Source organism: Phaseolus vulgaris, chromosome 8, assembly GCF_000499845.2.
Source record: "Phaseolus vulgaris cultivar G19833 chromosome 8, P. vulgaris v2.0, whole genome shotgun sequence".
Lineage (NCBI taxonomy): Eukaryota > Viridiplantae > Streptophyta > Magnoliopsida > Fabales > Fabaceae > Phaseolus > Phaseolus vulgaris.
This window is the reverse complement of record NC_023752.2, coordinates 3753978-3779533: the sequence shown is the minus strand read 5'-3', so window position 1 is coordinate 3779533 and position 25556 is coordinate 3753978. Positions and strand designations below refer to the sequence as shown.

The 25556-nt window shown below is 33.7% G+C and overlaps 1 protein-coding gene across 6 annotated transcripts; it reads left to right on the top strand.

Moving 5' to 3' along the window:
• The first annotated feature begins 1737 nt into the window (after positions 1-1737).
• On the top strand, positions 1738-24110 carry LOC137826626 (inositol hexakisphosphate and diphosphoinositol-pentakisphosphate kinase VIP2-like). Of its 6 annotated transcripts, none has more exons than XM_068632674.1 (30): positions 1738-2191; positions 2342-2405; positions 2844-2886; positions 3663-3746; positions 4978-5041; positions 6103-6256; positions 6795-6865; positions 7493-7597; positions 7717-7809; positions 9288-9362; positions 10585-10670; positions 10770-10976; positions 11054-11153; positions 11256-11326; positions 11621-11699; positions 12487-12645; positions 12790-12832; positions 14381-14463; positions 14645-14707; positions 14796-14870; positions 15820-15945; positions 18002-18243; positions 18780-18824; positions 19447-19513; positions 20083-20154; positions 20512-20765; positions 20837-20894; positions 21732-21899; positions 22922-22996; positions 23305-24110. In XM_068632674.1, the coding sequence occupies exons 1-30, from the start codon at positions 2114-2116 to the stop codon at positions 23560-23562; spliced, it is 3162 nt and encodes a 1053-aa protein (XP_068488775.1). In that variant the 5' UTR covers positions 1738-2113; the 3' UTR covers positions 23563-24110. The 6 variants fall into 6 exon arrangements, with proteins under 6 accessions (XP_068488775.1, XP_068488773.1, XP_068488774.1 ...); XM_068632672.1 differs by having other exon boundaries at positions 1746-2209; XM_068632673.1 differs by having other exon boundaries at positions 1765-2191; positions 21732-21903; positions 22926-22996.
• Positions 24111-25556: the final 1446 nt, after the last annotated feature.

Here is a 25556-nt window from a genome sequence, read left to right as displayed (position 1 = left end):
TAAAGTTCTTATCCCACATATAAAAGCAGTCAAAATGGGAAAAAATCCTTTAAAAAATTAACTATTGACTAAATCTCAACTAATTGCGAAGGTTACAAGTCAAAGCAGTTAGAATTTGAATTGCAAAAAAAAATCTGATCCATACTAGAAACATTTTGAGAATTACGTGATAAACCTAACAAACACTTGTTAGGATAGATTTGCACCTACTTATATACAATGAAATATCTTTAATCTCTCTGTGTGATTTTCAATACAAAATTTAATAAATATTTTGTAAGCATGCTAATCTGAATGTTCAAAATTCTGCAAAGAATATATTATATATAGCATGTATATATATAACAGTTTAAATATTTAAAAAGGAAAGGTTACTATATTCTGTGATACTTGCTTTCTCGTGAATGGTATGATAAAGAGTCAAGCAAGAAAGAAACAAAACTTAGATAATTTATAATTTCAAAATCTCACTTGGCAAAATGCGTAAAGATTGGTTTACCAAAAGCCTGAATAAAATAATGGAAGCAGATGGATTCCAATAGACTTAAAGTGAATCTGAGGGGACAAAAATGAAAAGAAAGAAAGAAAGGGAGAAGCAGTGAGAGACATTGGTGAATGATGATGGTTGTGGTGCATGTGGGGGACCTGAAGTCATGTTCCACTAGGTGGCCAACATTTCCCATTCCACTTGTCCAATAATTATCCCCGTAGGCCTCCAAAGTTACCCGAAAGCCGATCACCTCATAAAATATAATCGCGGTGTCACGTTGAGATAGCGACACAGAAAGCAACCAAAAATTAGGTTCCACTTGGATCCTTCCCACTCAGATAAAATAGAAATCACAAACACAATATCCCACTCCATCACCTTCCAAACTCCTTTCTCACCCCTCCTACACCTAAAACTTTACCACCTCACTTTCCGTTGCATATTCCACAATCCCTCCAACAGTTTTCACATCAATCCACGCACGCATGCGCCAACCCTTTCTCTATTTTACCAATCCATCCTTTTCTAAACTCTTTCAATAACTCACATCCTTTCTTCTATTTTACCAACCTATCCTTTTCTAAACTCTTTATCCTTTTCAATACTTTTCATTCAAATTAATTACTTTCATTTTTTTCTTATTTCATAGAATATACTATAAATTATAATGTAATGCATTTCACAATAAATCGAGAAGTCGACTAATTAGACATGTGCTTCTGAGTCTCTCGATTAAGACAAATTTGGAGAAAGACTTCTCGAAAAATTATAAATAAGAGAAAATTAATGATAAAAAGTAATGATTGTTTTAATTTTGAACTTGCGAATGAAATATTATTACAATTGATCTGAACGTTGAATGTGTTTACAAGTATCTCATGTGTTTACAAGTATCTCATTTTTAACATTAGAGAGAAAAAAAATCAAAAGAGATGATAGAGAGAAATTAAAAGAAAATGTGCGAAAATAAGATAAGTTTAATAGGAAAATTCTACTAACTTGGAAGAATATATATTAGTATTACCTCTCTATAATAAGTAATAAGTAGATAAAAACTTTATGATTTTTTTCTCATAAACACAAGTTTTTTCAAATAGCACAAGGAAAAATAGTAGAGGCACTTGGTTGGGTAACATTATGAAAAGGGTAAATATTTTTTATTTTTTTTTATAAATTATGGTTCGTTTCTAAATTATTAATTTTATTAAATGTTTTTGAAAGAGGTAGAAAAAGTTTTTTTTTTTCTTGAGAAAACGAAACGAAGCATTAAATTGGCTGGTAGAGGGATTCAGCTAACTACTCTACTCTCGTCTATCTTTATTTTCTCAGCTTCGCCCCGTGAGAACTCGTGAGTTGCGTGCTACTGTACTAGTCTTTTGACTCGTTTTTCCGCCCTCTTTCCAGTATAAATACAAATCCAAGTCGGTGGCTCAAGTTTCCGTCATTTTTCTTCTCATGCTTTCTCTGCTTCGTTTCGGCATTCTAGAGATTTTTCTGCTCCGCATTTCTCTCTCGCACCGCGCTCGGACCTTCGTCTTCTGAGTTCCGTGCTCGTCACTTCTTGTGTTCGCGAAGAGGCGTCGATTGTTGGAGTTTCGTCTTCATAGAGTTTTTTCGGTCGCGATGGCGGAGGAGATGGACGAGGAACAAGTTTTGGCTGCGAATAAGATAACTATTGGTGTCTGCGTCATGGAAAAGAAGGTGAAATGTGGCTACGAGGTTCTTTCTCTAATTTATTATTTATTATTATTTTCACGCTGGATCCTGGTTTTTCATTGTGTGGTGGTTTTCCTTTCACTCGCAACCAGTTTCGTGAATGTTTTGATTGAGTGGCTCTGTTTTGTATTGCAGGTTTTCTCGGGGCCTATGGAGCAGATTCTCCGGAGGTTGCAAGCGTTTGGTGAATTCGAGGTAGGTGAATGTTAACTATTTTTTTCCGACATTCTGGTTAACACGATATTGATTTGGAATTGACTTGTTAATGAAAGTACTGGTGATAGCGCCTTTCGTATTGTTTATTTTGTAATACTAATACAATATAATAATATGTAGTTGATGCTATTTTTTCTTTGCCATTTCTCATTGATTTTTAGAAATGCTATTTTTACAGTAGAGGGAGAGAAAAAAAAGAGAGGAGAGAGAAACATGAGAGATGTAATTAATGATATGATGGAAAGGAGTTAGAAGAGAGAAAATAATATTATATAAATTACTCTATCAACTTATTAAAAACACAACTATTAATATTTTTTCATATTTTTCTATTATATTTTTGTTGTATATGACACAGATGGTCCACGGTTGTGCTTTTTTGAACTTTTTCTCACCAGTACGTTGTAATATATGCAGGTAGTATATTTTGGGGACAAGGTTATTCTTGAAGAACCAATTGAGAGGTATGATTAATATCAGTTGAACTTGTTTGATTCTACATTTTGAAGAACCATATATTGATCTATTTATTGTCCTTTTTTAATAAGCTAGTATCTGTTTGAAAGACTACCTACACAGTACATACTGTCTTATAATAACTTTTCTAATTTTTATTAGTTTTTCTTTTTAGTTCCTTTCTGATTTTTTTAATTTGCCATCGGTACTAGACTCTTTTAGTTGATCTGAAAGAGTCTTTAACTGTGTGTCTGGTGGCACAAAGAAAATAAAAGAATGGTAATGATGTCAAGAATAACTTCTTTGTGGGGGATGTTTACCTCATGGAAGTAGAGAGATTTTCAAATGTATATTTGACAACACAAGAGCATATTCTTTAAAATACTTTTTTGGATACACTCTCTTTCACTGCATGAAATACACTAAAAACTACAAAACCTGGAGAAATAATCATTTGAATAAGAGGTGCCTCCCACACTTTTTTTTTTTTGTGATTTCTTATAAATTTTAACCATTGAGAGAGAATATGTCTAAAAAGTATCTTTGGGAGTGTGCTTGTAGCATTTTTGTTCCTAGAGAACACTTTATTCCCTCATCGTGCATTGTTATGCTATCCCAATACATCCAATCAAGGGAACCATTTTTTGCCTATTATTTTCCAGCATGTTCCTTGAATAATATTTGCATCTGAGACTTTATAGCTCAAATATTTCTTGGTGTCAACATTTAAGTGTTTAGAGTTTCAGTGTTAGCATACTAAATTTATATTATGCTATTATTTCAGCTGGCCAGTGTGCGATTGTTTAATTGCTTTTCATTCATCTGGATATCCTCTCGAAAAAGCTGAAGCATATTCTGCTTTGAGAAAGTAAGCTTGTTTATTTACTAATTATATTTGATCTGTCTGTATGTCAAATAAATTATATAAATAATCAAAACCGGGGTATAGTATATTATTATCAAAATACTGATGCTATTGTAAGATGTTCTGGAAATATTATTGGAGCCTAGGTCAGTTACATAGGATGGAAAAATGCTGATGTAATATGAGGACAGTTACATTCTAGCTTCTTGACATTCACCTTCTAAAAGAAATCAATCTAACAAATTTGGTATGAGTGTTTAAAAGGATTTTGGTACAACAAACCATGCTGATGATATGTTTTCACGGTTTTGGTTTTGGCAAGATTAAGGAGGCTACTATTTTATGAATTTAACAGTGCACAGTTTATGCTATTTTCTGCTAGTTGCAGATAATGTCCCTTTTTTCAGTTGTGCCTCATTGGATGCACATTTGTTATGAGATAAATTGATTCATGCTTTGGCCTTTCATGAAGTAAAGTCCTATACTTTGTTTAGCATGCTTTACTCTTTTGCTGCATTTTATATCTGGCCCACTGTTCCTTTCTACCCGTCTCTTTTGTGATTTGTTATGAGAAGTGTGAATGTTAGATCTCTTGCAATTCCTGAAGTGTATGATAGGAGGAATAGGGAGGGTAGTAGCTTAATAGGGGGGCTAAGGACTTAAGATGGTGGGCATAATGTAAGCGATGTAATGGACATTTAGGATGTAACAACCTTGTGTATTTGTCAAGGGTGGAAAGTAAAGGAGTAATAATTAGGAGCAAGCCATTAGGGAGAGTGGAGTGGTGAAGGGCATTAGATTATTTATATATATCTTGTAACTTCAGTTTTAAATTTTAAGTTCAAGTTCACTGCTTAATCTTTAGAAAGAAAGAACGAACAGAAGATGTGATGATCTACCTACACGTAGGTGTGAGATAGATAGGTAATACAAAAGATGAGTTAACCTATGATAACAAGTTAACCTCTTAACATAAGTTCAGCAATTCTGGCATAAATAAAGCAAAATGGTGGGATTGATACAATTTGGATATCCTTTGATAACATTGTTCTATATTCCCCCTTCCCCCAAGACAATGCTGATGTTCACTTAAATATGTACTGGCATAGGAATAATTTCTTCACATTGTCTGTTTGTTTTAATTGTGTCCTGTTGTTTACTTCTTTTGCTATAGTTTCTTTAAGTTATTGGACGAGAATGCTTATTGATCTAAAACCTATGCACTGTGATTCAGACCCTTTCTAGTGAATGAACTGGAGCCGCAACACCTTCTTCATGATCGAAGAAAAGTATATGAGGTAAAAGGGGGTGGGGTCTTTTTATTTGTTTGGCCATGTTCTAATTGATTTGTTTTCATCTTTCATGTCATTTCACTTTGTTTGCATTAAGCTATCTCCGATTTTCATTTAAGAAATAAGTATATAGAAGATTTCATTTTATCGAAGCCTTGATGGCTTTGTAATATTTTATCTGGCTGCAAGCTGATTGCTGTGATATCTGCTTCTCATATTAAGCATAAGTTAGATGATGCATAATTGATTTGCATGTACAAGGGCATGATTTGCTCTTTTGTACATTTATTTTGTGTAACGCTTCTTTTTAAAAGGATGTAAGGAAGCAGATGTTAGAGATAACAAATATTATCTTGGGTTGTTTGTTAAATGTTATTTGAGCCTTTTTGACCTGCTATGTTTGGATTAGAAAAGAGATGGGATAAAATGGAATTGAATAGACTATAATGGAAATAAAAAACTCAATTTTATTATGTTATGATGGAATAAAATTCCCATTTTATCTCATTCCTCCCAAATTGGGGGTGGGGGGAAATGAGAAGCTAAAGTGAAATGGGTTCTACTAATCTTCATCATATTCCACCCTCTTTTTAATGATCTAAAAAGTGGAACATAATGCCATTACATTTCATTTCCCTCCATTCTATCCTCTTCCACCAATCCAAACACAGGAATCTAATCCTTGCAACATTTGAATTCACAAGGTAAAATGGGCTTGTGCATTGTGCGTTTAGGAAATTGGTCTCCAACAATGGACAAACCTACCTTTGACATTTTTTGGGATCTGACTAGCTCTTGTTGATCAGAAATCTGTGTTATTTTTAGTGTAAAATCTTACCCAGCTAAGAAATTCTAGCTGGAGTTAGTTTCAAGTGTTTTTTTTTTTTTTTTTTTTTTTCTGGGGGTGGGGGAGGCCACCCATATGCTCTCGACTTAAAAGAGTTTTAGACATAAAAAATATTGTATGTGTCTGTATGGTTGGTGTGTTAATGTTTGGCCTATTACAGCCAAATGTTTTTTACTATTTCTTCTAACAGTTCTAATAATGTTCAATTTTGTGGTTCAAGCGTCTTGAAAAGTTTGAAATCCCTGTTCCAAGATATGCCCTTGTAAATAGAGAAGTGCCATACCAACAGTTGGATTACTTCATTGAGGAAGAAGATTTTGTTGAGGTTCATGGTATGCGTTTCTGGAAGCCATTTGTGGAGAAACCTATTGATGGTGAGCCTATTTATTGTATTTAAGACTGAAACTTTTTTGCAATTCCACGTTTCTTTCTGATCATGGTTGAAAGCAATGTGTTGTGTGATCTAATAGTCTGCCTAGGATTGCAACTGATTAATGGACATTGCATTGGGTTGCTTTAGCACGAGAATGATATATGATTCTTTGGAAAGCCATTAGCATTACATGTCTATGGTATGGCTCTAAATACTATACTGGTACTTATCTACTGAGAAACTTATGAAGTTTGTGGGTATTGTAGAGTTAAGTTATCTAACATACTTTTGTGCCATATATTTATATGATAGAAGTTAAGCCCTCATAGATTCTCTTATGCTATTGTTATTTGATTATACACAGAATGCTGTATTGGTTGCAAAATTACCAATGGTTTTTCTTTTTGTAAAAAGTAAGGAAGATTCAAGTTCTCATGAAGACCCTCTATATTTATTTTCTTGTTTACTTGATATATAACCAACTAGACATATATTTTTATGGATGTGGTATAACCCTTATTTTATTTTATTTTGTGAAGGTGATAATCATAGTATAATGATATACTATCCCAGTTCAGCTGGCGGAGGTATGAAGGAATTATTTAGGAAGGTAAGCTTTAGGCTGACTTATCACTCTCCCTAATGAGGCAGGTGTAATGCAGTTAACATTTTAGAGCACATAGTAAGTCATAAAAGACAGCGATTATTTGATCATGTTCTTTGTCTTTCTTTCACCAAAAAATAAAAGCAATGAATGTCCCAAACCGACATGGATTCCATGCTGCATCCATGAAATGTGATTTAATTTTCCTTTCCCCATCATAGCCCGAGTAGTTTAAAAAAATGTATTTATTATTTTTGTTAAATTTAATTTGCTTTAACCCCTTAAGCAGTGGTGGATGCTACTGCTAAAGTATTTACATGGGCACATGAGGTTGTTGTTTCATCATCATCATTATTATTATTATTATTATAAGTATCATTTGTTCAATTTTAAATTGCATTAAAAAATTAATTCATTCTATCAAACAATGCTGGAAGACTATTATTATATTAGATTAGAATGACCATTACATTCCATCTCATTCCATTTCATTTGTATTCCTTCTGTGAAATCAGTTTGTTATGTCCTAAAAGCAACATTGAACTCTGGAATAATTGATGTTATCATTTCTGTTTTTTGGTCTTATGACATAATCAAGTAATTCAGGCTGCTTTGGGTATTTTATGATCTTAGGTGGGCAACAGGTCTAGTGAGTTCCATCCTGAAGTGAGAAGAGTGAGACGTGAAGGGTCCTATATTTATGAGGAATTCATGCCAACTGGAGGGACAGATGTGAAGGTTTGGATGTGAAGTTTATGTTGCCTATGTTTGTTTTGTTATTTCTTCATAACATATGTGATGTTTCTACATAGTTTTTCACAACAAAAGTGATTTTCAACAATTTTACATGATTGTAGGTATATACAGTTGGCCCTGAATATGCTCATGCCGAGGCAAGGAAGTCTCCCGTTGTTGATGGTGTTGTGATGAGAAATCCTGATGGGAAGGAAGTAAGAAGCCTGTCAAACATTATAGGCCCTTCTGCCATATATCAGTTTCGGTTCTTACAGTCTACACTTGCTCCATTTTATTCTTGTATTTAACAGCAGTTATGCATTATTTTTCTAATAATTAGTGTCTTTTTTTGTTACATAAAAGGGATTCCTTTCGGGTTTTCTTATTGTAATAGAGTATTCTTTATTGTTGGTCAAAAGAAATTTTCACTGTGTTTTAAAAGACAAGACATTGGTAACATCAGTTAGTTTCCTTTTAGTAATTGCTTATGTGAATATGTGCGTGTAGACAGTAAAGTAAACTGTTATAAACAAATTAGTTAAAACCAAAAATGTTATTTTCATGTCAAAAGCTGCTGTCGTTAAACTCCCATGTTAAAAGTAACTAAAGTATATATTCAATTCTACTAGGAACTCTAGTAACACCTCATAAAATTGGAATAAAATTTGTTATATTTTCAATTTCTTTTAAGCTATAAATGAAAGAGATTTTGAGGGGTTGTTCATGGTGTATTTTATTGTTCGTAGAAAATATTTAATCATTGTCATATTTGCATCAAGCTTTGGAAACTTGCAGTAGTTTATTAAATTGCAGTAGTAAAATATTATGTAACCTATCTGTCTTCATTCATTCTTGGCATAAATATAAAAGACATCATTTACTATTGTTGGAGATCCCACCTCGACTAGAGATTAGAGCCTCTCATTGTATATAAGTGGGTGCAAACCTCAATCCTTTGAGCCGGTTTTATGGGGTTAAGTTAGGCTTAAAGTCCATTTCGTAATATGGTATCAGAGTCATTTCAAGCTTATCCTAGTGAGTGTTTGTGTTGGGCTTATCGTGCCACTCGCAATCGGGTCGCTATCAGACCACCCATAATATATAGTCTCACGCACGAGTTGGCAGTCTCGGCGTGAGGGAGGTGTAGTTTCTTACCTCCAACACTGCCTAAATAATATTCCGTAGTCCTTAGTGTAGAATATGGAAAAATTACTTAAATAACTGTGAGTGAAATTATAATATTAAATAACACAATTGGCCTCTAGATCTAAACTAAAGTGTAATAATTGAGATAATTTGATTTTTAATTTTTTTAATGCTTGTGCATCTTTTTAAGTAGTCAGTAGTATAAATCGTGTTCTAGAGTTGGTAGCTTGGAGTATTGTTTGTAGGGGTATTCTCTCACAGGTCTTTTCTGCTAATGTATCTCCCCTTGCATATTTTTCATTGCACCACTGCCTTTCATCAGAGCTTTCCTAAACAGTAACTAACAGTCTTTTTGGTTGCCTAAATTGTTTGCTTTTGTTTGTTTTAGTATATCTTTCTATAATTGCATGAACATTCAATGTTTGTCTAAGTTGTAGATTTTGGATGGATTTGAGAAGAAATAAATATTTAACATTCAAAAGCAGGCTGGTGTGGAACAATAATTTGATTTTTCTTGTTGAAAAATATCTACAATTTCATTTGGCAGGTTAGGTATCCAGTCCTACTGACTCCTGCTGAGAAAGAAATGGCAAGAGAAGTTTGCATTGCATTCAGGCAAGGGGTATGTCTAAGAATGTGGTAACCACAATAGTGCATGCCATTTGAAGATGATCCTTTTTTTGCTGGGCTATGGCTTGTTTTGAGTGACCGTTTTCTGAAAGTTTGTTAAAATCAGCTATCTGGCTCCTAGTTTGCATACATAGATTAATTTGCATTCAACTTAACTGATTAGTAATCCTAGAGTTGTTGAACCTTTTCAAATTTTGAAGTTTGGGTTTTGATAGTTAGAATTGCTACAGAATCCTGGCAATAGTTGCATTTCTGTTTCTTTTGTCCCCTGTATACATGTGCTTCAAATGCATAATGGCTTAGTCTTTCTTTTTGTAGTTTATTTTCCTTATAATCGAAGTTTGACCGGTGACTTAAGAAGTATTTAAATCCGTTTTTGACAAGTAACCACCTTAACAAGTTCTATCATTAAATATTTTGTAAATGATTTTATTTTATCATTACTCTATATTCAATTGGAAATACCTTTTCCCCCTACGGGAAATAGTTGTTTTTATTTTGTACTTCATTTGATTTCTTTAAGTCTTGGGATTATGTGGCTAATAATATTTTGACAAGGGGTTGTGTAGTAGAAGGGGTACCATGGTGCTGAGCCAAGTGCGTTCAACACTCAGTACCTTTTGTTGGCTGAGAATTATCACTTTAGTGTGTTTCTTACCTTTAGCACCTTTGGAGAGTCTTTCTGGTTAAGGGAAAACAGACTTTCAGTTGCTAATTATAATTGTAAAAACCCAAAAGGCTTGGGATGCAGCTTGCTTTCTTTGATGTTAAAATGGTTATAATAATAAGAATGTTCAAATAATTATTAGTCGTCTATCCTATGGACTCTTAGTTAGCAGCCAGTATCTTAGGGTTTTTGTAATTGGTATTTTATATTTACTGCAAATGTTATCCTGAGTAGTAATTTATATGGTAAATTTATGTTAATAGAAACTAGCTTTTTCTATGTTGTTTTCTAGTATTAAGGCTTCTGTAGATCAAGGAAAATGGTATCTTGGAAGACTTGGCTCAAGGCATTATAATGCCCTGTCTTTGATTGCCTTGATATGTGGCTGCTAATTGAAGTTTATACATTTTATGCATTCAGCTTCATATGCATTTGACACTCTTTGATTATGAGGTTTTAAAAATGGGTTTTTCTTGTTGAAGGAAAGAAATATTTCAAAGTCTGCTCCTCTTATTCTCCTACTATAGTTCATTCTTGTTGCTTGCAGGTTTGTGGGTTTGATCTCTTGAGATGTGAGGGACGCTCCTATGTTTGTGACGTGAATGGATGGAGCTTTGTTAAAAACTCACACAAGTAATATTTTGTGATTTTATTATTTTGGCTTTGTTAGATAGTTCAAAGTACATCAGCAGTTATTCACTCTGCTTGTAACTACAATTGGATCTTCTTAAGGTATTATGATGATACTGCTTGTGTGCTGCGGAAGATGTTCTTAGATGCAAAAGCACCTCATCTTTCTTCGGCAATTCCACCAACTTTACCATGGAAAGTAAATGAACCAGTCCAACCTTCAGAGGGACTCACTCGTCAGGGTAGTGGTATTATTGGCACTTTTGGACAAGCTGAAGAACTACGTTGTGTGATTGCCATTATTCGCCAGTATGTTCTTTCCCCTTTTTGTAACTTAAATTGGTTAATCATCTTGTTCTTGGCTAATTACTATTTTCTTTTGGCAGTGGTGATAGAACTCCCAAACAGAAGGTGAAGCTTAAAGTTACCGAGGAAAAACTACTAAACCTAATGTTGAAATACAATGGTGGTCGACCTAGAGCTGAGGTGATATGAATTTCTAGTGCTAATGTAATGTTTGCCAACTTTTATTTGAGTCACTGGATTTTATTTCACTCTTTTACTTGATTGATGGTCTTTTGTTTGCAGACAAAACTTAAAAGTGCAGTTCAACTTCAAGATCTATTAGATGCCACACGCATGCTAGTTCCTCGTACCAGGTATTTCATTATGCACACACTTAATGTTTGTTGCACATTAGCATCACATGCAACTCAATTTCAATAATTTGATGTGAAAGTTTAATCAAATTTTGGAAGTGTGGTTGGGGTGGTAAAGTCAGTTTTCTTCTCAATATTTCTTTTGATTGAATTATAATAAATTTGTAGTTTTCTATGTTCACATGTTTACTATTGTTGTTAGCAGGTAATTTCATGGGTTTTCTAATCAGTTTATATTTCGTATTTATGTTAAGCAAGGGTTTTAAACTAATTATAGCTGTATATACTATGTAGACCAGATCGAGAAAGTGATAGTGAGGCTGAAGTCGAGCACGGTGAAAAGCTCCGTCAAGTTAAAGCTGTCCTCGAGGAGGTATTTAATTTTCTTAACTATGAATATATTATTGCCTAAGCTACTATCTATTTAGTCAAGATCTAATTATACGATGATAGACTCTTGCTGTCCTAAAAGAAGGACAGATAGCTACTAACTATTACATGGCGCTGACTCAGCTTATCATACTTTCTAGTTAATGGTAACATAAAACTGATACAGAGAATAGTCTAACACTACTTATACTATCACATTGATTGTGTGCTACGAACTCATGAATTAGTATGTGGTATAAAATCCAATTTTCCTTGCTTTGCGAAGTCCATGATTGTATATACTGCAAAGAAAGGGAAACTGAGGACACAGCTTCCTGCTAGATGTGGCAATATGCAAATATTTGATTGGTGACATTTCTGATTGATGATTTGTCATGTGAGAAGAAGACCAACCAAAAAGCCATTGAGAAGAGTTGATCAGATGAATGATAAGTGCTAACTTAATAGAGGTTAAGGAAGACCAAGAAAAAAGTGAAATCATTATGAAGGAATGGTAGATTTCTTATGGAGCATAATGGCAGCTTTTGATCATGTAGCTAGTCTGTCTTGTGGGAAAGACTTTTAGTGATCTTTCTGTGTTGCACATACAGAAACTTGTCTATTAGTTGTGACGTTCTACCCATGTTGCTTGCAAAATAGGAAGACAATACTCCTACATACACGACTTCTAAAGCTTGAATAACAACATCTTTATTTTTTTATTTTCATAATTTTGATAAAAATAGTCTTGAGATGTTTAGTGTACTTTTGTTTTCTTTTATTCATATCAGGGTGGGCATTTCTCTGGCATATATAGAAAGGTTCAATTAAAGCCACTAAAGTGGATCAAAGTGGCCAAAAGCAATGGTGAAGGAGAGGAAGAACGGCCTGTTGAAGCTCTGATGGTTCTTAAATATGGGGGTGTTCTTACACATGCTGGCAGAAAGCAGGTTCAGACTAATAAACACATCAAAGAATGTTTCTGCATAGTTTGAGTTTGATAGTATTGCTGTTGTTGAGACTTGATAGTAAATGTGAGATTTGTATTTTTGATCCTCTTTCCAGTTGTGTTAATTGTGTTTTTTTCTTTGTAGGCTGAAGAACTAGGAAGATATTTCCGGAATAATATGTATCCAGGTAACTCAAATGATTTTTTTGTTAGCAATGCATTCTGAAGTTTAAACTAAAAGGCACCGAGGCATGCTACAGCAGATTTTTTCTGGAAGTAACTGCAGAAATTGTATCACTGATTTTCTATTTTGATATTTGTGTAGATTATTTGAAAGTCTTCTTTAAGGTAGGAATGGTGGTTGCCTAAATGTGTGCTGTAAGAGATATAAACTACCTATGGCTCTGTGCATACTTGCTTTTTATAGATTTGATACTTATGGGTTGTATATTTTTGGCTTCATTACAATATTTATCTACCCACATATGTAAAAGCATTCTTTGATCTTACACTCACTGCACCCGTTCCAGCGGGGCTTCAATTGGTGGACTTGTTCACCAAGGAGCATCCGAAAATAATATCCCAAGAACTTATCATAAGTTGGGAATGATGATATCTATTCACAAACTTGACGGGTAGTATGAAACACTGATATTTCAATTTGCTCCATCTTTGATACGTGTTTAATACCGGTACTCTAGGATACTTCACCAATACATATCAATGAAGTATCGAAACCTTTTGAGGGCATTAATACTCTTTTTTGTGTGTTGGATGAGGTGTCCACACTTCTAATATACATATAAATGTGGCTCTTCATAAACTGGAGAGGGTAATTTTTCTCTTTATGAATTATTTTAAAAAATTAATGAGGTTGATAATGTTATTCCTATGTGTAAATAATAGGAAGTAATTTATGATGACAATGATTTATAACTTTATATTTCAACAATGTCTAAGAAATGTGTTTTTACTTTCGATTTGAACAATTGTAGTTATATATTTGATATTTTTATGAATTTTTAAACATTTTTAAATATGTATCGTGTATTGTATGTATCATACCTTGTTTTGTTAGAATAACTGTATTGCCATATCCTATGTGTCATATTGTAGACATTTTAGGATATGAAAAAAATTAGTCTCGATATTTGTTTTTATTTTATATTGTTTCCTTATTTCCCTTTTTAGGCTTAGCTGTTTTCCTTATAAATGATTGACTAGAGCTTGTATTTAAACTATATGGAATATATCAAATTTCCTTTTCTTTTGACCGATATACTGCTATCAATTGTTTTTACTGTTGTAAATAGTATATTATTAGGAAAAAAATGTTGTCAATATCTCCATAGCAATCAGGAAAAAAATTAAGGTTTTGATGGTAGAATGTAATTGGTGTAATTGTTATAAATAAATAATTCTTTATTTTCCTACATAGTTCAAGTTTAAGGATAAAGTTCAATTTGATGTTCATATGTGTTGGGTTATACATAAGAAAAATGTCACAGAAGATATTGTGCCACGAACTTGAATCTTCAAAAATACAGGATGTATTTAAATATTAAGATGTTTTAGATCATCTTACTGAGTTCAAAATCAGTTTTTAATGTTTAAAAACTGGGAGTGCTACTTATTAGTCAGAACGATATATTTCAAATATGATATTTCATTCTTCTTGTAATTATAGACATGACAAGGAATTGTCCACAAGCAAATTAAATTCTTAAATGTTGTAGGAGAAGGTACCGGGCTGCTTCGCCTCCATAGCACATACCGTCATGATCTTAAGATATACAGCTCTGATGAGGGTCGTGTACAGGTATGGTTGTCTCACTTAGTTCCTTCAATCAAAAGGAGGCCTCGACTTCCTGAGTGGTTCTGAAAGCAGTTACTCCCCTTGTTATTTAATTTTCTTTTAATGTCGAGATTATGTTGCTAACTGGCATAATCTGTCAAAATGCATTATTTATGAACCATTTTATATTGGTCTGTGTTAACAGATGTCTGCAGCTGCTTTTGCCAAAGGTCTTCTTGACCTTGAAGGGCAGCTAACACCAATCCTGGTTTGTTTGTTTGTTTTTTAAATTTTTGAAAGAAACTTTTTGATCTATTTTTTGTTTTTATGTTTGACTAAAACAATTGTAATATTAGGTTTCACTTGTCAGTAAGGACTCCTCCATGTTGGATGGGCTTGACAATGCCAGTATTGAAATGGAAGAAGCCAAGGTTTGAAGTGTGTACGTTGATTTATGTGTTCTTGTTCATAGGCATTACAGTAATGATGAAAACTTGAAAATTTGTTCAACGTCAAAGACCAATTTTCCTAAAGGCTTAAGCTTAGATGAAGGCTGAATTGTTTTATTTCTTAGATACTCCCTCATGCAAGGCCCTTTTGTCTTGTAGAGTTATTAGAGATGGAAACCATTCATTTTTTTTTGTCTAAGAGGTTAAGCTTTTGGAATTGTGAGTAATGCTAGCAACATATTATATAACAAATGCTTTCCAACACATTCTACTACAACAAAATCTATCCCACTAGGTAAGGCCATCATCTATATGGATTACAGAACACCGTTTGGCTCAATTAAAGACCAAAGTTTCTGCAATGTTATTTACCTCAAGTCCCTCTTTGATCTCTTCCTCCAGTGTCTTTCTTGGCCTCCCTCTCCTCTTCATAGGATTAGAAATCATATAATGCACTTCTCTCATGGATGCCTCTTGAGGCCTTCTTCATACATATCGGATTCTAGCACCTTTGTGATGGACCCCGTGTTCCTATAATTGTAGAAAGGCTCATTTCCTTTCCAATTACCTTAATATTTATGGGAATTGAAACGATCCCTTCCTATTCTCATTTCATTTACTCCAAAATATTCTCATATCTCGATAGGAGGCCTATGAATAATTTTTTATATCTCTTAGATGCTCACCCTACTAGAGCTTTCGGACTAAAGCATGGGTAATGCATAGACTCACTTGATCTTGATCTCATGCATAAGTTTAATTTTGTGTGGAGAGTCAAGGGCAACAAGAATTGAATTCCTGAACCCTTGGCCAGTGGTATCTACTGATTGTGTATTTAAGAACTCATGCATATCAAGTGAGGTTCAGAAAGTAATACAGGAACATTGCTATGCTCTTCAACTTATTATAGTCATGGTTGAATATTCTGCAGGCTCGGCTAAACGAAATCATAACCTCCAGTTCAAAGACAATCCTCAGCAATGGATCAGCTGAATTTTCTTGGATGGTTGATGGTGCTGGACTGCCACCTAACGCGTCAGAATTGCTTCCCAAGTTGGTAATGTTTTTGTAAATTTAGTAATGCATTGTTGTGTCATTAATCTCTTCTTCCATGGCATGATTCAGAGGGGAAGCTAAAAGATCCTTTTTTATGAGAAAAACTAATCTGGTTATCTTGCTGTGCTGCCTTAAGAAGATTCCAGTGTATAACTTAAAAATTGTTTAAAAAGTACATGTTTTTTAAAATAAAATAATCATTGCCTGAATATGTTGAGTGTATGGGAGTGTCATACGAATAAAGCATAAAGGGATGATGAAATTCATTGCAATGTTATTACATTTTTTGACTGAAGATGTGGTTTAGTGCTTATATTTTGCTCATTTAAAACATATCCACATGTAACTCCCAGAATCTAAGCAAGAATGAAATAGTGATAGATTGATTTCTTATTGTTAAAATTCACAATAGATCTTATCTAGATATCTTCTGATCAATTCCACTAATGGAAAACCCAGATCATGGTAGCTCTAGAATGTGACAAAGCTGTCCAATATAAAAAACAAAGCAAAGACTAAAGAATGAACATACCATAATTGCTGGGTGAGTGAATGGGAAAATGGGAGAACCATTCCCTTGTGTAATCTCTTTTAAAATTAAAAATAGAACATCTCTTTTAAAACTAAAAGTAGAAACCCCCTCTCAAGCAACCATAAATATTAATTAATGTGATTTTATGTATGATTGCTTTCATGTTTTGGTCATATATTGTTAGAGATATTATTTGAATGTTACATTAAATAGAGAGACATGATAGCAAAATATGTTACCAAATATTTCTTATTATTAAATATTGATTTTGTTCCGTATTATGCATGTGTGTACAAAATACACAAATACAAGCAATCATTTCAATATGGTACAAGAGTAGTACGATCCTCAGTGGCCTATTTTGTCTTTAATTCCCTGTTAGGCCATTACTTTGTCACTCCCTCTAATCCAATGCAAGCTTTTTTGCTCTTGGGCAACCACCCTGCTCTCCTAGCCTCTGTGCACTTCAAACCCTTTTTTTCCCCAGCAGCTACCATTGCCTCCGAGCATCTTTTCTCTTGGCAACCACTGCAGTTTCCAGACATTTCTTTTTGCTCTCTGGGAGTTGCTGCATGTTTTAGCATCTTTTGCTCCCACTAGCCACCACACTCTCTGAGCTTCTGCACTCTCCAGCAGCTGTTGTTCCCTCTAAGCCTTTTTTTTTCTCTGCACAGCAGGCAGCGCGCTCCCCAAACATTTTTTGGTCTTTGACAGTCGTTACACTTTTTGAGTGTTTTTGCTCCCTAGTAGCTGCTGCACTCTCCAAACATTTTCTCTTTGCGGCTCCAAGTCTAGTAGCCGCCACGCTCCAAGTCTAGCAGCCGCTGAGCTTTCCAAGAACTTTTGCTCTTCGGAAGTTGTCCTGCCCTCCAACACATGTAACAAAGATATTATGTCATTATTTACGTTATGAGATCTAATAGCCAACTGACCAACATGATTTTCTTGAGGGGTTTTGTATTAATGGTATTTGTAACAAGCTTCCCTCATATGCCCTAGGTTGAGGAGAAGTGTTAGAAATATAATATTGGATTATATTAGAGATATGATATGATTTGATAGAGAAATATTGTATCAAATATTTCTAATTATTAAATATCGATTTTGTTTCTTATTATTGTATCTCTTCATTTTAAATAAGAATACTCATGTGTGTACACAATGCAAAATACACAATTACAAGCAGTTCTTTCAATATATGTAAACTTTTTATGGTTAGAAATATGTCGAACAAAGATTGATTGAGTTGCAATACTAAATTTTTTTAAAATTTCAGTTGATTGAGTTGCAATAGTAAAATTTTTTGAAAGATTATATTGAACTTTTTTTTATGTTCGTACCATCTAACTATCTATCAAAATGAAACATGTTTGCTATAAATCTGAGTTCATTACTCTTGATAGGATAGTGTTTTTGTCACAAGTTATTTCTCCTATAGGTTTTCACTACTGTTAAACATGAAACTACTTGTGTGAAATGGTACTAAAACTGTTTTGTCAACTTTTGCTGCCTATGTAATGAATAGGTAAGCTTGATTAAGAAGGTTACTGAACAAGTAAGACTACTTGCCACGGATGAAGATGAGAATCTTGCAGAAACGAGCCTATATGATGTAATTCCTCCTTATGATCAAGCAAAAGCACTTGGAAAAACAAATATTGATGTTGATCGTATAGCTGCTGGATTACCTTGTGGTAGTGAAGGGTTTCTTTTAATGTATGCTCGATGGAAAAAGCTTGAAAGGGATCTGTATAATGAACGGAAAGAGTAAGCATTTACATTTAGTTTTTGTTTAATCTTGTTTGATTTTATTGTATTTCCTTCTATATATGAGTAAACCAAATGGTACTTCAAATGCTATCGACACATGAGAAAAGGTTTTTAGTTACATGAAATGTACACAATAAAAGGATTCCTGATTGAATTTTTTAAATCTATTTATTGTTGAAGTCAAAACTTATTAAACCCCTGTAGTTTACATGGGCACTATTTGTATCTTTCCTTGATTTGTAGATGAACTTGTTCTTAAATCATTTCATCCAAATTATTTTTCTTCTCTGGCCATTGTAATAAAGAATGCTTTACCTTTTTCCCTTGTAATTTGTAGCTACTTGAAAAGTAAAACAATTCTTTTGTGTGTAAGAATATTCAATTCATTTCCTAATTAGAATGATTTTTATTTTTCTCTAGCTTTTTCAAATTACGTTTTTTTTCCTGTGAAAAGATCGTTCAAAAAAACTATCACGACTTCTAATGTGGCTTATTGTTTTGGTTGACACACTGATGGTGTTTTACTTTCATAGGCGCTTTGACATCACCCAAATTCCTGATGTCTACGATTCATGCAAGTAAGTTATCTATTTCCTTAGGCTTTTATGATGACATAGTAGGACCTTTCCAGATCTACAATATTTGTGTAATATTGCAACAGTGGAGATTAATGTGAGATCTCTAACGTATCACCTCTCACACCAATTACTAGGCACTCAAGTGTGGAAAATAGATATTTGTTGTGGTATGATAGTAGTGGATGATACGATATGTCCAACTAGGTTTTGATACGATCTTAGAAAGCGGACTTCATGCCAAATTCAAACTCTCAACTGGTTTGCAGGGTGAGATTTGCATTGATTTATATATTATAATTTGGTCATATCTCCAGTTGAGTAAGATCTCCAACATTTTCAAGTGTCCCTCCATCCAGTTTAGTGTGAGATGTGTCTATGTAGGTATTAAAGTTGAGACTACTAACTAGTTGCTGAACTTTGGGAAACCCACTATAGCCACAATTGTTTAAACAGAAATTTCTAGGTTGAGCAAGTAACAGCCAAACACATAGTACTCTTCAATATATCTGTACATAATCTGCAACTTCATCAATATGAAGGAAAAATTGGCAGTTTCATTTAAATTATGTAGCCTCTTTTATTTCTTATCTTTGAGAAATTAACATTTACTTTTATATTACAGATATGATCTTTTACATAATGCGCACCTTAATCTAGAGGGATTGGATAAGCTTTTTAAGGTTGCCCAGGTATGAATTAGGGAAAATTTTTGCTCAAGTAGAACAGCTTGAACCTGTATAAGCCTGACTGACTAGCCTGAATTTGTGTCCACTACATATACTTTGATATATAACTTGGATGGCTAAATATTGTTAATGTTTCCATGCTTCTTGGGGTTGAGCATAAATTTCATACTTGTATGTAGCCTTGCTGATATTAGTGCATCAAGATACTCCATCTGCACTTTTTTACACTGTTTTCAACTTTGATTCACGTGTAATTTGTTGCCTTTATACTTGTGTCCTTGTAGCAAACGTCATCTAGTTGGATAAGATTATTGTTCTTGTTTGTTATTGTATTTATCCTTGTTGAAAGAAAAACTTACTGCGAAGCCTGAGCACCTTTTACTCAGCAAAAATATTTCTTAAAATTTTGAGTAGTATTTTTGCTTTACCACTTTAAAATAATATTTGGATTTTAAAAAACCAGAAGAGTCAAGTATTCCGTTGTGGAAACAACATACCCACATGTAATATTCCTGTGCGTCATCACCTTGAGCAATGAAGATAGGACCTTTATTATGCCTTGTTATTTGCAGGCACTTGCTGACGGTGTAATTCCAAATGAATATGGAATAAATCCGAAGCAGAAGCTAAAGATTGGCTCAAAGGTAAAGTGTTGGTATAAGGAATCTATATGAAAATTTTCTAGTTTAGGGACAAAGTTGCTAGTGTAATTATCTAGTAGGACCTTGAATTATTTAAAAATGATTTATGTTAGGGATCCTAGTATAAATTTTTACAGTACATTTAAATACTTCCAAACAGTTCAGGGTCGTACAGATTAATTTAACTTTAATATTATTTTTAAATTTTCAATTTGGTACATAAAATTGATTGCATGACATGAGGTAAGGCTAAGGTAAAATGAAAAGAAAATTGATTGTTGCACAGAAAACATTTGGTAGCGAGTAAAAATTGTAAATTGTTATTACATTATTTTATTTCTTTGTATTAATTTGATTCAGATTGCACGTCGATTATTGGGTAAAATTTTAATTGATTTGAGGAACACTCGAGAGGAAGCCATTAGTGTTGCTGAGTTAAAGAGTAACCAAGACCGTGATTCATCCTCCGTGAAAACTGAAAAGGAAGATAGTGACTCCAAGTCAAAACATCCAAATAAGAATGATGAAATAAGGAAATCTATCACTTTAAGTGATATATCAATGGATCAAGATGATGATGATGATAAGGAGACCAAATACCGTTTGGATCCAAAGTAAATATGTTGTTTTTGTTTTTATCTTGTACATTTTTACTCGCATTCTAATACTTTTTATTATCCCCCAGGTATGCGAATGTGAAGACACCTGAACGTCATGTGCGAACACGCCTATACTTCACATCAGTGAGTCCTTTCAGATCAGATTATGTTAATAAAATCTTGAACAGAAGTTTACTTCTATCCCACGGCCACTCCCCCCCCTACGGTCTTTCTGTCATGTCAAAGTATTTTCAAACTGGTTATTTCAATCACAGATAGGTTACTCATTGACTATTCTTGTGAACATCTTAGACCTTTTAAGTGGTTTATTATTCCAAAAAAAGTATTTTTCAATGAGTGTCATTCAAGTGATTTTCCCAAAATCTTGTCATTATGTTGGCTGGGGATTAGTGTTGGAGATTAGGATCCTTTTCCATCTTTAGTACATCAAACTAATTCAACAACCGGCTTAATAAAAAAAAAATGGAAATAGATGTGGAAAAAAACATATATTAAGCCAATTGTTGGATTCTAGGGGTACACAGAATCGAAGGCACATAGTCAAACATGTTGTACAGGCTATTCTGGTCCAGCTGCTAGCATTATTTAGACTCTTGTTAAGGGGATTTGAATAAAATTTTCTTGGAAGGAATGTTCTTGATTAATGATATTTTGTACACCTCGGTTTTTATCAAGGTCTTGATTCTCAAAATTTGAGTTATGTGAAAGGAAATGTTAGGCTCTAGGAGAGTTTTGTTCTCTTAAGCAGTTAGACACCGACCTCACTCCTCCCTTCCCTCAAATCAAACATTCAAAGCTTTCGTTTAACTGTGAAATTATGTTTGAACAAACAGGTATAAAATCCTTTATCTATAATTTCCAAATAGGTGCAAACTCAGCTTCAAATTTTTTTATATTTGCATGAATTTATCTTCGTTTTATTTCCATATTCTTGCTTTTAACTATTATTTATGTTTACAGGAATCACATATCCATTCTCTCATGAATGTTCTTCGCTATTGTAATCTGGATGAATCTCTTCTAGAAGAAGAGAGCCTCGTTTGCTTTAACGCTCTACAGCGCCTATACAAAACAAAGGAGCTGGACTATATGAGCTACATTGTGCTGAGGATGTTTGAAAACACGGAGGTAGGTTATTTTGGGCTTGCCCAAGCAATGTTTCTGAGTTGTTGCTGCACGTCTGCAACATTCCAGTCGTTTACAATTATATCTAGTTGGCATTTTCAATATGGTGTTGATAGTGAGGGGGGTACACAGTGGTGCGATATGTTGCTGATAGTTATTTTAAGCCTTTTAGTGACTTGGGTTGGCTTGTACTCATGTACCATAAGGTATGGGTGATAAATATAAAAAAAAGGATCGGATCAAATCCTTCCGGATGGTTAATGATCCATCCAATATTTTTCAAAATCCAATGGATCCTCCTATCAGTGCTTAATGAATCAAAACTAATCTAAACAAATTTATTGATAATTAAATCTTTCTTAAAATTTACTTCCTAGAAATTTATCTTTTGAAAGTTGTTTTAAAAATATATTTTTAATCTTTTAAAATATATTATTTTAATGGATGGATTGAATATTTACCTGTGAAAATTTGTCAATCAATAGATTTGATTATTATCAAATGGATCAAGACGAATCAGATTTATTAATATTTTAACTGGATTAATGAATTTTTATCGGATTCCTCAATTTTCCCACCCTTACTTAAAGGGTAAGGTAATCTAGTGCCCTATTCTCTTTAGGTGAACTATGTCGTTCAGTTGTGGTGAACTGTACTTTGTTGAGTGATATAGGAGTGACGAGTAGCTAGGACTAGGAAAGAGTCCACAAATAGAACATCCTAAAGAATCCATTATGGTTTGGTATATGAAACTGCCTTTGGCAAGGCTCGTTCAGAATCCTAGAGACCCTAACTAACTATACCAGCTGGAAGTAACAAGTGTGAAAACTAACCAGACAGTTGCAACTAACTGGGCTAACTAAGAGGCAGCTTAAGGATATGAGAACAGAGAAAAGAGAGGTACCTCGTAGAACAGTGCGATATTTTCATTATTTTGATGGGGTATAATTGTCTGGAGTCATGTGATGTGTAGTTTATGTGGTATCTGTGTTATATTGATTTTAATTTTGGTTTGCAAATGGCAGGTAGATTTGGAAGATCCAAAAAGGTTCCGCATAGAGTTGACCTTTAGCCGTGGTGCTGATTTATCCCCCTTGGAGGTAAATGATATTCAATTTATATTGTTTGCTGCATCTGGTGTATGGTTTGAAAGTGAAATTCAATTCAATTCCACTGGGCATCAGGACACAAATGGTGCAACTGGTTTGAAGCTTAGAAATTTCTAAGTTAATCCCTCGCAGCTGCACAAAACAGCCGTATGAGGCTTTAGTTTTTACGTCACTCATTTCGTGGAAATTCCATTTATTGACATGATAAAAGTTCTCCCCTTGACAACTTTTCGTTGAGAGGAATATATGCTGATTTTAAATGTTGAATTTCTTCATTAGCTTATTTCTGTTCGTTGCAGGAAAATGATAGCGAGGCATCTTCGTTGCATCAGGAGCACACACTGCCTATTATGGGTCCTGAAAGGCTGCAAGAAGTAGGGTCCTGTCTCACAATGGAAAAAATGGAGTTGATGGTTCGTCCATTTGCTATGCCTGCGGAAGACTTCCCTCCACCAGCAACCCCTGCAGGATTCTCTGGCTATTTCTCAAAAGGCGTACTTGAGCGTCTTGTAAACCTTTGGCCTTTCCATAAGCATGCCCATTCTAATGGGAAATAGTCCAACTTGTTCAGTACTTTTCCCCTCTACTTCAATGTTCCAACTTAATGTTTCTTATTGTACATGGGAAAATTCTGACACAACCAAAGCGAGCTTTGGGCTCTTTTGGAAATTTTTTGAAACAATCTTCTTCCAGCCAAAAAATGTTGGAAGATGTAAAAAATAACTATAGTAGTTAAATCAAACTCCTTGTCCAGCTCCTTCTATCATTTTGGTTTTGCCCAAAAACTAAAAGGATTGCGGTAAGGAAAACGATGTGTGAAAACGGGTGATGAGCAAAGACTTGATAAGCGAGAACAAACACTGAAGAACTGTGATTGTTGGAAAGTAGACGGGCCTGGCTGGATCAGTGAGAGGTAGTTGGCAGAATTTCTCAAAATCAAAGTAGTTGCTTCAACGAAATAGCGACTAAAATCAAATTATGTTGCCTGCTCCGTCAAAACGCGACGCAAAGCATGCTATAGTCGTGATTAACTACTTTGGATTGAATCATCGAATCGTGTTAATATTTTTTATTTTTTATTGGTTTGATGATAGTTTTGGTTTCATTCTTTGGATTGACTTGTCTGTGCGACACTGACGAAATTTAGTATCGAACGTAGTTCAGGGTTTATTGGTGTACTCAATGGTAAATGAAAATCAGCAAAAAGTAGTAAGTACGGCCTCAAGTGACATCAATTTTGAAATTTTAGTTGCGCCGCACTTACCTTTACCCCTGTAAGACTCAATTTTCTTCATTTTTTTCTTTCTTATCCCAAATTCAATCGAATCTAATAATTGTAATAGAAAATCATGGAACCGTGCCAACCATCTTCACCAAATCCTACAGTGTTTGGTGTTGTGTTCATGACCCCTAAACAAGAGTTTGCCGGTTTTTTAGTTGAATTTTGAACATGTTTGGAAAAGTGTTATTAAAATCTCTCGAACGGCAAATTGTCTTCAGACATTATTGAATAAGTAATTTTATCAGTTTGTTTTTTGACTGATCCACGGACTAAAAATTCAGAGAATGTTTATATTGGTTTTTAAATCAATTTTAGAAATATTAAAATTTGAACTAAATATCTTTTTTGGATCTATTTAATAACAGTGATATGGTGTGGCTTATTCTTAGGTAATTTAAGTACGTGGTCTAGAGTTTCATCAGAGGTATGTGTGTATAGAAAAATATCAGTGGTAACAGAAAGGAAAATATCAGTAAAAATCAATTCTTTAAATTAATATCGGTTCGGAAATATGTTGAGTTCAATCAAAATATTTACGCAAAAATAACATTGAACCAAAATTTTGAAGGCTATTGTGCATAAATTTCAATTTCTATTCATCGGCTATCATTTCAACATTTTAGATTGAGATGTAAAGAGTCAGAGAGACGGGTGATATATCTCAAATTGAAAATCTTGCTTCGCTCCACCAAAAGACGGGTTTTATTTTATTATTATTATTAAAAACACTTAATTATACAACTAGTTTTTAAATTTTTAATTGATTAACTAATGTCTCTGATTACATAAATTAAAATAATTATTAGTTTTACATGTTAAATTACTATATTGTATTATTAATTAAAACTTAATTTATAAATGATAATGACTTACATTACTACTATTACATTATTTATATCTTTCAGATAATATAATAAAAAAAATATTTTAAATTTTAATTAAAAAAAGGACTGCTAACTAAAAACACTAACAATGGTCCAATTTTAAGTGACTAGTAGGTCAACCCGAGTATAAGCCGCCTACTTTGTCACCCCAAAATATAACAAGAAAAATTACTTTTTACATCCCACAGCGGAATCAAATCCATGACCGGACGTGAATGTGGGTTAGATTTTGGAAAACTCATATTGAATTTAGTTTTATTGTATACACTATTATTATTGCATCTTCACGAGCGCTGATCGAACTCTTATTACACTATCTCACTTAAGTTGAGTTCCTTAGCTTCAAGCCTCTACTGAAATTTGGTGTCCTTAACATACCCTGTTG